The following is a 13,584-nucleotide window of genomic DNA, read 5'->3' as shown; positions in this document are numbered from 1 at the left end:
AATTAATGCAACTAGCAGCACAGCTGAAAATGCATTTCAACATTCGGAAAACAAAGCGTGCGTAGTGAAATTTTATAATAATTGGTTCACAGGAAGGGAAAGGCGCAGTACCTGTCACACGTGCACTGTGGACACCCGACCCGCGAGTAGTAAGGGAAGGGATGAAGGCGGGAGCGAAAGTAGAAAGAGAAAAAGGGGAGCCATAGTGGAGGGCTACGCAGTAATTTCGATCACCTGGGCATCTTTAACGTGTGCTGACATCGCACAGCACACGGTCGATACTTCGTTTCGCCTCCATCGAAACGCAGCCGCCGTGGTCGGGTTCGAACCCGGGAAATTTGGTACAGTAGTCGGACGTCTTACCACTGCTATTTGCAGATTACTGAGTTATTCTCCATCAATCCTTATCCTAACTGCACCCTCTCCAAGCCTTCCTCTGAGCAAGCTGTGAATTGTACTGGTGAAATTGTGTCTCCTTGTATAACACGTTTCCATATAGGAGAGTTTTATTACTTTATTTATGCAGAACTAGGAGCAAGCATCGATTACTGCTAAGAGTTTTTCACGCCTTTCGACTGCATTGGCTGAAAAGGTCAAACACGAGGATTTATATTCTATTTCACTTGCATGATTATGGCTTTCCTCTCAGTACACATTAAAAGAAAGCACTCCCCTCACCTGCCCAGAATGTTTCGCTCTTGCGGCGGCACCTTAAAGCCTAATTCCCCTGTGTGCAGTCAGCCATGCTGATGTCGCGGGTGCCTTGGCGCTTGCCCTGCCGGGGTGACAATAGGCGGTGGCTGTCCCAAGAAGTGCTACGGGAGCTCGAGTCCATATTCGGCCACAAGGGCGTCAGCACAACTCAGGCCATCTGCGAACAGCACAGCCGGGACGAAGGACCGCACCCTCCCGCGGCACCCGATGTCGTCGTCTATGCCCAGGACACCGGACAGGTAAGGAGTCCTGCATAGCTTAGCGTGCCATGTCACTTCTGTTGGACGCTAACAAAGCAGGCTGTTCTCCAACTTCCGCAGTATCAGAGCAGCAGTTCCCAAGATATGATGGAAATTGCATCACGTTGCAAATAGAACTGTGCTCAGTTTCAGTTGTAATTGGTGACGAGTGCTATAGGACAGAATTCGTTGTATTGAAACGTGCCACGCATGACGTTATCTTGGGTGTTGACTTTTTGCGCGAGTGTGGTGCGACTTTAGACTTTAGTGCCGGTGAAATTTGTTTGCAGCCGAACATTATCCCCGCATTAGTACATAACATGTCTCAGAGTCATCAAGGAATTCTCGCCTTGAAGGAAGATGTGCTGCTGCCTGCGATAACTGCGACGTTTCTCCCCGTGAAGACATCTGAATCCTTCACACCTTTCCTCCTCATCTTCCTTCTCCTCCCTTCAATAGTCGTCGATCCAGATATCTCGAATGGAGCGAAAAAAATATTGGTGCCACGCGCCGGGGGGGGGGGGGGGGGGGGAGGGGTCGTGGAGGCGGAGGATGGTCGCGCATACCTCTGGGCTGTGAACGTGTCAGAAGAGCTTGTTCATCTTCCTTCTGGTTTGACACTCGCGAGATTTGAGAATTATTTCCGATTGCAGAGGAGCCGCGAACGACAAGCCTGAATATTGTTTACCAAGATACTTTGTTGGGCGAGTTGGTACTTATTCATTATTGATATAAACTGACCGCCCCGCTCAAGATGAAGAGGATTTGCCCGGCTGTTCAAAGGGAAAGAGAAGAGAAGAAGCAAGAATGTGGGGTGAAACATAGAAACCCCTATGTTGGATGCAAGACAGGTGTTGTGTATAGGCTTCCACTCTCTTGTGGAGCCAGTTATACAGGACAAACCGGACGGTGTATAAATAAGAGACTACAGGAACACTGTAACAACTTGGAAATTGGAAAGGACAAAACGTTTCTAGTATCCCATTGCCAGTCGTGTGAAATAATGAAGAAGGAGAAGAAGAAGTGCACTCCTAAGTTTGACAGTGTTAAGATTTTATATCGCCACAAGGAGAAGATAGCGAGAGAGATAGTGGAAGCGTATTTTATTTCAACGGACAATAAGTGTGTCAGCAAGGCGTCTCTTGCTCTTTCAAGCAAAGAGGTGTCTTTTTTAAGTGATTTTTTAAAGTAATTTTTATGCAGCAGGTGAACCCAGGGGTTTTTCACGTGACTGTTTCGTTTTCTTCATGTTTGTTTTTCTGGGCCTTGGAGTAAACGGCTTAGGCTTAGTTGTGAGTCAGCGCATGTACTGTGGCTTTCTTGTTTCTTGTCCCTTGTTTTCGTGTTCGCGCTGTTTATATCAATAATGAATAAGTACCAACTCGCCCAACAAAGTATCTTGGTAAGCCATATTTCTTGTGCAACGGGCCCTTCGTGTGTCCTACAGAACCTTTCGTTTAATGACCCTGAGGTGTTAGCGCCTACCATCGCAGTTTGTGTCTGCCAAGCAAGAAAGGCCTCTTGGTACCTCAAGCTCGGCACAGTGCCTCCGGAATTCCTGAAGACCTTTGGGTTCCTGAGGCCGTCTACTGGTCATTGCAGGAGACTCTGCCGTATAATGGTGTCTGAGATGTGGAAGCAAGTCCGCCATTTCAAGGATTGTCTACGACTCGTGTGTGAGTTCATGTATAGCAAGCAGCGTGCGTTTCGCAAGTACACAGAGTGGAGTGCCCTGAGTGAAAGATTGACAGAATTCCTTTGGAAGGTGGTTCTACCTCTGCTTCCACGGAAGAAGAAGATGAACAAAGATCAGCAAGGCAAGGTATTGAATTTCGCTGATGAAGATATACCTCTAGGTACTGATAAGATGCTGAGGCTGGGTCCTAAACATGCTTTTGAACCTAGAGTTGATGAGGCTGAACAGGTGACCATGTCACGATGTATTGCAAATAGAGTTGAAGATTCTGAAAGGTCGCGGTGCATCCATGAGTGCATGGAAGTGCTAGAGCACACAAAAGAAGGATTAAATGGTAAACGGTGCCCTATTAACTATATTGCTAAATGGATGGCCTCAAGAGACCTCAGAGTTATACTATCAGATAAAGAAGGGTATTTTACTATTTTTTCTGAGAATCAGTTTCAAGAAAAAGCCGAGGCTGCTGTTGAGAAGAATTTCAAAAGGTTTCCTATGGAAGCGACCAAGATAAAAGAGAGGGCTATGGCTCTTCTAGATGATCTGGGGCTTGAACGGATACGTGAACAGGTGAAGAAATGCAAGCTACTACATGTGGAAGTATTCTTTTCGGCAAAAACCCATAAACCAGATGTTCCGTTCAGAGCCATCGTATCTGAGAAGAGCACGTGGCAGCACCTGGTGTCCAAGTATTTGCAGAAGCACCTTTCCTCGTTGACTTTATCAGACCCTCTAAGGCTACCTAACTCTGAAGCCCTTGTCGTGTTCCTCAAAGAACACAACCCAAGAAATTGTGTCGGCTTCAGCATGGATGTCAAGGATTTATATTATAGCCTTCCCCATGACTGCCTCCTTAAGCGAGCACAGATGTGCATTACAGAAGACAATAATGAATGTGACTTCATTGACGCCTCAGGTGTTAGTGTTGAAAGTTTCCTTGAACTTTTGAGGTTCTACCTGGAATCCACCTTCATAGGATGGAAGAACAAGCTATATACGCAGAAGGCTGGAGTATGCATTGGATCGAGTGTTGCACCGGTCTTGAGTGACATCTTCTTAATGTACGTGGACAGACACCTGAAGGATAACTTGGAGGGCTTGCATTATTCCACCTTCAGGTATGTGGACGACTTTTTAGTATTAACAGACCGTGAGGGATTCAATCAAAGAATGAAGGACATTATGGATGTTTTTACTGAGTGTGGATCCGGCCTGGAATTTACTTTTGAGAAACCAGTGGACGATCAGTTACAGTATTTAGATATTTTGATTCAATTCGGTGATGATCATGTTTGTTGGGAATACAACCCGAGATCGATGAAGCCGTTGCTAGGCTCCAATTCAGGACATTCCAAATTAGTGAAGAATGGGATGATAAACACTTGCTTACTAAGTGCGTTGACGAAATCTTGTTACCACGGCATGGGCAAGAGTTTTGAAAGACAAGTGAAGAGAATTGCAAAGGCCGGTTATCGCGAGTCAGTTATTATTGAGGCCAGTTGCCGGGTACTGAAGAACCTTAAAAGAACGCACAGACTGAAATCCCTGCCCAGCATGGGTGAGAGGAAGAGGAAGGTTGCCGTGGTACCGTATGTGCTCAGGATTTCGCATGGCCTCAAAAATGTAGGCAAGAGGTATAATGTGGACGTCGCACTGACCGCCCCGCTCAAGATGAAGAGGATTTGCCCGGCTGTTCAAAGGGAAAGAGAAGAGAAGAAGCAAGAATGTGGGGTGAAACATAGAAACCCCTATGTTGGATGCAAGACAGGTGTTGTGTATAGGCTTCCACTCTCTTGTGGAGCCAGTTATATAGGACAAACCGGACGGTGTATAAATAAGAGACTACAGGAACACTGTAACAACTTGGAAATTGGAAAGGACAAAACGTTTCTAGTATCCCATTGCCAGTCGTGTGAAATAATGAAGAAGGAGAAGAAGAAGTGCACTCCTAAGTTTGACAGTGTTAAGATTTTATATCGCCACAAGGAGAAGATAACGAGAGAGATAGTGGAAGCGTATTTTATTTCAACGGACAATAAGTGTGTCAGCAAGACGTCTCTTGCTCTTTCAAGCAAAGAGGTGTCTTTTTTAAGTGATTTTTTAAAGTATTTTTTATGCAGCAGGTGAACCCAGGGGTTTTTCACGTGACTGTTTCGTTTTCTTCATGTTTGTTTTTCTGGGCCTTGGAGTAAACGGCTTAGGCTTAGTTGTGAATCAGCGCATGTACTGTGGCTTTCTTGTTTCTTGTCCCTTGTTTTCGTGTTCGCGCTGTTTATATCAATCTGAATATTGTGCTGAGTTTGAGGGCATGGTCAACAAATCGCTCCCATCTAGTGAACTTCGTATTCTGCAATACATTTTGACAACTCATGCCCAAGTGTTCGACTTTGCCTCAAGTGGATCGGGTTGCCATTTCCCAGCTTCTCGGCTACAGCACAAAATTAACACAGGAAGCGCACCCCCTACTCGCCAAAAACCTTACCGAGTCTCCCCGGCAGAGCTCATGATAATTCAAGAACAGGTGGACGAAATGCTGCACAAAGGAATCATCCGAGAATCTTCCAGTCCGTGGGCCGCACCTGAGACCCTGGTGCGAAAAAAAGACAATTCTTGGCGATTTTGTGTAGCCTACCGTCGTTTGAATGCGGTAACAAAGAAAGACGTATACCCGTTAACTCGCATTGATGACGCTGTCGACTGTCTGCATTCGGCGTCATATTTCTCCTCTGTTGATTTGCGATCTGGTTATTGGCAAATTTCTCTACATCCATCCGACCGTGAGAAGACTGCTTTTGTAACAGCAGATGGTTTATACCAATTTAATGTAATGCCCTTTGGATTATGCAACGCTCCCGCGACGTTTGACCGATTTAGGGACACTATCCTTCGTGGCCTCAAATGGGAAACATGCATGTGTTACGTTGATGATGGTATCATTTTTGGAAAAACCTTCCAAGAGCACAATGAGAGGCTCCATAAAGTTATTGAATGCATTGGCAAAGCGGGCCTCATTTTGAATTCGAAGAAGTGCCATTTTGGAGAGCGACAAACTTTAGTTCTTGGGTTCCTCGTCAACGAGGATGGTTCAAGAGATTGTATGGTATCCGCAGGAAGGATGGTATCCGCAGGAGATTGCTGCAGTACGCGACTTCGAAATTCCACGCACCCTGAAAAGTCTTCGGAGCTTTCTTGGCCTCTCTTCTTATTTTCGTCGCTTCATTGCTGGTTTTGCGCAACTTGCCCACCCGCTTACTTCTCTACTGCACAAGGATTCGCAATTTGTGTGGACCCCAGAGTACGAATCCTCTTTCAATCGGCTCAAGTCTTCTCTAACTTCAGCACCACTGCTGCGCCACTTTGACCCTTCTGCTGTGACTGAGGTCCACGCTGACGCCAGTGGCGTCGGTCTTGGGGCGTTGCTTGTGCAAGCTTCATAGTGGGGCTGAACACTTTGTTGCATATGCCAGCCGCACGTTGACAAAATGTGAACGGAACAACACAGTTACTGAATTGGAGTGCCTAGCAGTTGTGTTCGCTGTGCACAAGTTCCGACCATACCTATATGGACGCTACTTCACCATAGTTACTGACCACCATTCGCTATGCTGGCTCATCGGACTTCGCGATCCATCTGGTCGTCTGGCGCACTGGGCATTACGCCTGCAAGAATACAACTTTGGTGTCGCGTACAAGAGTGGACGACATCACAGTGATGCAGACTGCTTGTCACGGCACCCATTGCCGACTTCCGTTAACGATGAAGACGGCTTCGACGGGTGTTTAGCCTCAATCGTGTCGACGTTTCCTAGTATGGCGACCTTTAGGCGAGAACAACGCAACGACCGGTCACTACAGCCTCTTATACAAGAGGGAGAAGGAAGAGCAGAGTCAACGCAGTTTACTATCAAAGATGGTGTTTTGTTTAAGAACTACTCAGTTGACGGTGCTGCCCTCCTTTTGGCCGTCCCAAAAAGTCTCTGTGCACAAGTTTTGCATATCATGCATGATGATATTACCTCTGGACATCTAGGCCTCTGTCGTACCCTACACCGAATTCGCCGGTGTTTTTTATTAGCCACAATTAGCCAACCAAGCAATACGTTGCGACATGTGAACAATGCCAACGACTTAAGGCACGCACCACCACGCTGGCCGCACCTTTACTACCCGTCAAGCCACCTACCTCACCTTTTGAAAAGATTGGAATTGACCTGCTTGATCCTTTTCCAAAGACTGTGGAGGACTGCCGCTGGGTTATCCTCTGCGTTGACTATCTTATCAGATACGTGGAGACCATCTGGTCTCGCTACCGCGAAAGCTGCTGATGTTTCGCCGTTTCTTTTGTATTCCGTTATTCTTTGCCACGGCGCACCCCGTGTTATTATAAGTGATCGTGGCCGGTAATTCACTGCTCATGTTGTGGAAGAAATGATCCGACTTTGTGGTTCACACTACCGACACTCGACACCGTATCGTCCGCAGACCAATGGTCTCACCGAGCGCACCAACCGCACTGTAAGGCCGCGGTGGCCCTTTCTTTAATGTTTAGGCGCGCGCGCCGCAAAAAACGGCGATGGAATTTTTTCCAAGCTACGAGAAAGCGAGGCGACCGATTACGTCATCTCAGCCACCGCGCTGCGCCTCCTCGCCCTCGTCGCCATGCGTGGAGTCAAGCGTGCTTTCCCCCGCATGGTCCCGGCCCTCCTCCTCGCTTCGCGCGGGAGGGCCGTGCGTGCTGACCATGTTCGAGAAAATTCGAGGCCTCTCCAGAAGGCCAAGGGGGGAAGGCATAGCTTTGGCAGCGCTAAGCTGTTTTCCGTTCCTCCTCCGCGCCTAGAAGGTTCGGCGCTGGCTATTTAAGAGCGCGCCGCGCAGTTACTGACGGTTCTGGTTCTTGTGCTGAGGCTAGTCGTTGATGGAGATAGCGTAGCAGGTAGGCCCCGACTGAGGAGTCGTTAAAAAGAGTGATGCGCTCGTTTTGCCGTTAGTTCTTCTTTGTCTCTTTTGTAAAGTGTGTCGCCTCTCTGTCTGGTGTAAATAAATTTTCTGTACCCTGTGCTTCGTGTTCCTGTTATATAAAGTTAATGTTCGTTTTGTTACGGCAAGCTCGTCGGCCTTCGTCTCAGTGTGTTTGCGTGTGAACTGCACGTCGCCTGCCGAATCGACGAGCACCTTGCAGAGGTACGGAAGATTTAAAGAACGAGAAGAACCTTTGACGTTTTACTGGCGCAGTCAACAGCACGATTCGGCATCTGCAGCACTCTGCAAGCCCAGCCCGTTACTCGAGCCGTCGCAACGTTATCCGCGCTCACCGAAGTCTGCCGGCCGTTCAAGGTGGAAGAGCTTCGCCGCGTGCAAGGACCTAGGGACCGCAAGAGGAGACGGTCAGAGGCAGCGGCGAATAGGAGTGCCCACCAGAGACGAGCGGCGCTGTAAGGAGGGAGAAACCGTTGCTGAGGTGCTGAGATCTCCCGGTCGTTCGGGGTAGGAGCTTCGTCGACGCGTGCAAGGACCCAGGGACCCCTAGCGGTGACGGTCAGAGGCAGCGACGATCGGAAGTGCCCCACATCGAGGAGCGACGCGGCGAGAAGGGCGCAACCGTTGCTCAGGTTAGCGGGATTTCTTGCGTCCGTTGGTGTGCGTGGCTCAGGCATTAGGAGCGGGAGGTGCGCGGTGTCGACGTGTAGTTAGTTCGATTAGTAAACATGAACACCAGAAGGTCAGTGTTTTCCGGATGGACCAGTGTGTCCGTTAGAGTCCCCGTAGCTGCACTGAGACGGAAGAATTGCGTAACAAAGACGAATAGTAAGGACCTAGCGAAGCGTCGAGAGACAGAGGCGAAAGCAGAGACTGAATTAGAAATTAGAAAGATGGAGATAGAATTGAGAAAGATGGAGGCAGAACTGAGAAAGCGAGAACTGGAAACTCGAAAAGTGATAGCTATGGCAGAAGCCAAGAAGGCTGAAGCTGAAGGTAGGAGGGTAGAAGAAGTAGGGCGGACCCCGCAAAACGGCTGGCTAGGCCGGACGGATTGTGGGCAAACCTCTTCGATTGCGGCACTGCGGTCAGGCTTAGATCCCATCACTGAGTGTGCTAAAGTTTTGTCAGGGCTAAAAATGCCGAGCGACCCGGACGTCCCAGTATGGTTTGAGATAGTCGAACGTACATTCATCTCATATAATATACCAGAGGACCAATGAGTACATCTGATTTTGCCGGCTCTCACAGAGCGAGTTAAATATCTCCTACACGGAATGTACCAATTATGAAACAGTAAAAGCCGCAGTGCTTAACTAGCTGAAGCTGACTCCGCTACGGTGATTTGAGCGCTTCGAAAGGGCACGTAAGACGAATGACGAATCGTGGTCACAATTCGCCGCACGTATGCAGGCGTATTTTGATTACTACTTGCGGGCTAGGAAGGTGGAAACAAAAGGAGGAAATTATTTCACTAATGGTAGCCGATCGCATGAAAGCTGGCCTCAGTCCCGAAGGACTAGAATATATACGCCTGCACGAGGGCTCCAAGTGGCTTACACCTAAAGAGCTTGCCAGTGAGTTAGATACTGTTGCATTTGGGGTCGCGAGCGCCGGGGTAGCGTACCGCTGCGGCGCGCGGCCTCTCGGTAGCGTTGGCCTGGCGGCTCCGTGGACGGCGGACGGCATCAAAGGTGCCAGCAAAGACGAGGCGTCTTTTAACGAAACAACCTTTACTGTAACATCAGGAAGAAACGGGCAGTGAAGCTGACCCGGAGAGATTACAGACACTCTCACACAGCTGGTGTCTAGCGTCGTCTCAACGGCGCGTCAAAGTAGTCTCTCTCTCAGCGGAGTCGGCCGCTGCTTTTTATAGTTTTTCCAGTTCACAGGGAAAGGGTAAACCCTCACAGGAAAGGGAGAGCCGAACATGTTGGTTCACGACGAATGACTCAATCGCAGGTGTTCCGACCTCATCTCCTCCACCTCCTGCAGACGGGCGAGGGCGGCGCCCTCTCTCACGAGCCCCAGGCTTGGCCGGCGTTTGCACACACACGCACGCACACACATTTGGCGCGTGGCAGGAACACGCTGAGACTTGTTGGCGGGAGGAAGCGTTGCGCTGCCGATGAACGGCGTCGAAATGGCCGATCCGCTCGCGGTACTGCCTGTTGCTATGCGGTGGCCGCGTCAGCTGTCCCACTTCTCGGTGGAGAAACGTAACAGACTGCCCCGCCGGGGAAGGGAGATCCCGAAGGGCAGGGGACTGCATCCGCTGTCCGGAGGGATCGGGATGTTGCTGCTAGCTGGGATCGTCCGACTCTGTTTCTCTTGAGCTCAAACAGCCTGAAGAAGTCCTTGGCAAGTCCGGTTTCCAAGGCACTCTGCAACTTGTCTTCAGAAGAGATTTCTGGCAACCTACAGCATCACAACCACGCTAAAAACTCAACCGGTCAGCCAGCAAGCACGGCACAAACTTCACTAAGTTTTGCCAGACTATTTCCCTCTTATGCCCCCATCTACATTAAAGGGCAGCTTAGCAGCACTTGGAACGCGTCCACAAATTTGAAAATCGCATTTTCAAAACAGCATTTCAAACAAAGATAATACAATACAATTGTTCAAAATCCTATGCCAGGAAGAAAAACACCAAGAAGTGAAAACTGAGGCTTCTTCTCACGTTATGGGCTCCGACTTAAGCCATCGGCGTTACCGTTGAGATCACCCTTTTCACTAAAGCTTCGGCTGTCCGTTTCTCGGAACAACCGTACCTTCCTGTTTCTGTGCAAAGAAACGCATGAGCATAAGTCACTAGCTTTGCTAAACAACATATCCCTCTCCTTACGCTTGGCGCACCAGTCACGCATTTTCTGGGCACGGGCGCATTTCTGCCTTTGCGATAGTCGCTTTCTATTTCGCGATAGCCTACTCTTGCTCCATTCTTTCTCGCGCCTGCCTTTCCGCTTTTTTCTGCGGCGGTACTGGAACACATGCTTTCTGCTTTCTTTTTGCAATCGTTTGAGTTTGCTTTCCTTACGATGGCAGCATTCTTTCTCGCGCCTGCCTTTCCGCGTTTTTCGTCGGCAGCACTGGAATACTAGCTTTCTGCTTTCTTTTCGCAACCGTTTGCGTTTGCTCTCCTTACGATGGCAGAATTCTTTCTCGCATCTGCCTTTCCGCGTTTTTCGGTGGCAGCACCTGAACACTCTAGTCCCACTTTCTTTCGGCGCGAGCTCTGGCAAGCTAGCGGTAACCGGAGCTAGTAGGACACCGGTGTCGTCTGAGTGGTCAAAGTGCGGCGCCGCGTCTGCATCGCGGCCAGCAGCGCATGACTCACTTTCCGTCAAGTCCGAACGACAACTGCTCACGCCAGCCCTCAAGCTAGGCATTTCCTCTGGCGGCGCCGCGGCTGCATCGCATGACTCACTTTCAGTCAAATCCGAACAACCGCTTATGCCAGCCCTCAAGCTAGGCATTTCCTCTGGCTCGCCACTCACGTTACACGGGTCCTCCGATGAGCCGCATCGCTCAGCGTTAACCAGCGCACGATCAAGCTCATTCGACAGCTGGGGCGCTTCGGATTGCGTGAGGGTCATGTGTGCCACGTCCGCGTTCGCACTGGGGTTGCTTTCGCGAATACAACCTAGCGTGGTATCAGGGCACGAACGATTCTGACTCTGCTCTGGTCGCTCGCTGTCGCCTTCGCAAGTCTCGCTCTCTACAGCGGACGCGCACTCCTCGTCGGTCTGCCCTGGCTGATCACAACTCGCGGGCTGCGCAGTTTCCCTGATCGGCACTTCGTTTCTCTGCGTGCCCTGCTCTACGACACAGCTGATTTTCTCATTTCCTAGCTGATTTCCATCTCCGCCACGCTCTAGACCAGCTTCTGCATTTAACTCGAGAGGCGGTTCAGCTATTATCAGTTCCCCACACTCATTTGATGGAACTGTATCTCCTACAGCTACTTGGGTTGGCATGCAGTTCACCTCGCTTAACGGCGTCACTTGGGACTTCTCGCCGATTAAGCATGTGCTAACCGTCTCAGCTGGTGGCTCGACCAAGGTAACACAATACTCCTCTGTTCGAGGCTCGGTCGGCTCGCTACTGCGGTCACGTTGCTCAGCCGCTTCCCGAAGCTGTTTCTCACACTCCGGTGCAAGCTCGATTTGCTCCGGAACTTCCGCACTGTTTAGCCAATCGCTTACAGCGTCTTTCAACTGATACGCCAAATCAAAGTACGACTTGTAACGCTTTTTCTCGCTCTCATATCTTTTCCGAAGATCATGAGGCGTTATCTGATATCGTATCAGCAATGACTCTTTTAGTTCATCATAATTTTTTAAGCGGTCGCCAACCAATCGCTTGATTTCTTCCGACGCTTCAGCGGAGAGAAGAGCTACCAACATCTGCGCCCAACTATCTCGCTCGAAACGTTTACTTCTGCAGACACTTTCGAAGTCTGCCAAATACTTTGCCATATCCTCGGCGATGAGGAACGGTGGCGGACCGTCTCGCGGTATTGAACTGCTACAATGAATGCCATTAAAAGCTTTAATCTTTTCCACGCTCATTCCATGTGCTGAAATCTCCAGCTGTATCAGTTTGCTTACGCGGGCGTCCTCTTTCTCGTGACGTTCCCTACGCTCACGATCCTCTTTCTCGTGACGTTCTCTGCGTTCACGAATCTCTTTCTCGTGACGTTCTCTACGTTCACGTTCCTCTATACGTTCGTCAATGATCTCAAGGCATTCCAAAAGCTCGTCATCTTCAGCTTCCAACTCAAGAATAGCCTTTAACACTTCTGGTTTTCTGAGTTTGTCTGACAAATCCAGACCCAACTCCTCCGCAAGCTCCAGCAATTTCGGTTTGCGCAACGACTTCAAATCCAAACCCATGGCTGTTCCGAGTGCTGCCTTCTCTACTGCCCACTATTGCCTTGCTGCAGTTACCCAGCAACAACGACAACACAATTACCAGCTCTGTTCTCTACTTAACAAAAGCCTGGCAAAACTCAGTAGAAGAAAGTCCCGCACTAACCAAACCTCGCAGCCAAGAATCCAACGCAGTCGTTCCGCTGCAGGCAACCAGTCATCACACAGGGCTCGTTGCACTGCTCCCGCCTTTCCGCTGAGCTGCTTTGATTCACGAGTCACGCCTCGGACATCTCCGCTCTTCCCACCAGATGTTGCACCTCGGTCAGGCCTGGCTCGTTTCATCGACCACGGTCACTGCTTGGTCGACCTCGTCTCTCCGCTGTTCATCAGTTGTTGGACGACGGTATCGCCTGGCTCGTCCCTCCAACCACGGTTACGGCTTGGTCGTCGTCATCCCACCGCTGTTCACCAATTGTTGCATTTGGGGTCGCGAGCGCCGGGGTAGCGTACCGCTGCGGCGCGCGGCCTCTCGGTAGCGTTGGCCTGGCGGCTCCGTGGACGGCGGACGGCATCAAAGGTGCCAGCAAAGACGAGGCGTCTTTTAACGAAACAACCTTTACTGTAACATCAGGAAGAAACGGGCAGTGAAGCTGACCCGGAGAGATTACAGACACTCTCACACAGCTGGTGCCGTTGTCAGATGGGAGGAGGTTTGGCACCAGAAGGCGCCGCACCTCAAGGTCTCACATAACCTATCTACCCGTCATCATTCATACATCATCCCCGGCACTTCCCCCCCCTCCCGGATGTCCGGGAGGCGGAGGTATTTGTTTTGGGATGACGGCCATACCCTGGCAAGGGGGCAGTCGTGTGGTGACACGCACACAGCAGTCACCGAACACTATGCCAACTGCGTTTAAGGTCCCCGCTGTGCTAGCAGGCCAAACACAGGGAGACCGGACCTTCTTTGGACCTCGGATGTCCTGAAGGACAACACTAACTTTAAAGGGCTTCATATCGATACTGTTATGGTACGCCCAGAAACCTCGCAAATAATCGGTGGCCTGCTCCACATGTCTATGAAGTC

The 13,584-nt window shown here is 50.0% G+C and overlaps 1 protein-coding gene across 1 annotated transcript in view; it reads left to right on the top strand.

Moving 5' to 3' along the window:
- LOC146171941 (D-lactate dehydrogenase, mitochondrial-like) overlaps window positions 1-13,584 on the top strand; it is a 288,593-nt gene that overhangs the window by 74,437 nt on the left and 200,572 nt on the right. Inside the window, exon 3 of the mRNA XM_084586185.1 lies at window positions 738-953. Within this exon, the coding sequence (XP_084442311.1) occupies window positions 738-953 (216 nt within the window). The remainder of the gene's footprint in view (window positions 1-737; window positions 954-13,584) is intronic.

The sequence above is a fragment of the Amblyomma maculatum genome, unplaced genomic scaffold (assembly GCF_055883805.1).
Source record: "Amblyomma maculatum isolate TAMU_Amacu unplaced genomic scaffold, ASM5588380v1 scaffold_15, whole genome shotgun sequence".
Taxonomy (NCBI): Eukaryota; Metazoa; Arthropoda; class Arachnida; order Ixodida; family Ixodidae; genus Amblyomma; species Amblyomma maculatum.
The sequence above is the reverse complement of the archived record's forward strand: the minus strand, read 5'-3'. Positions and strand labels throughout refer to the sequence as shown.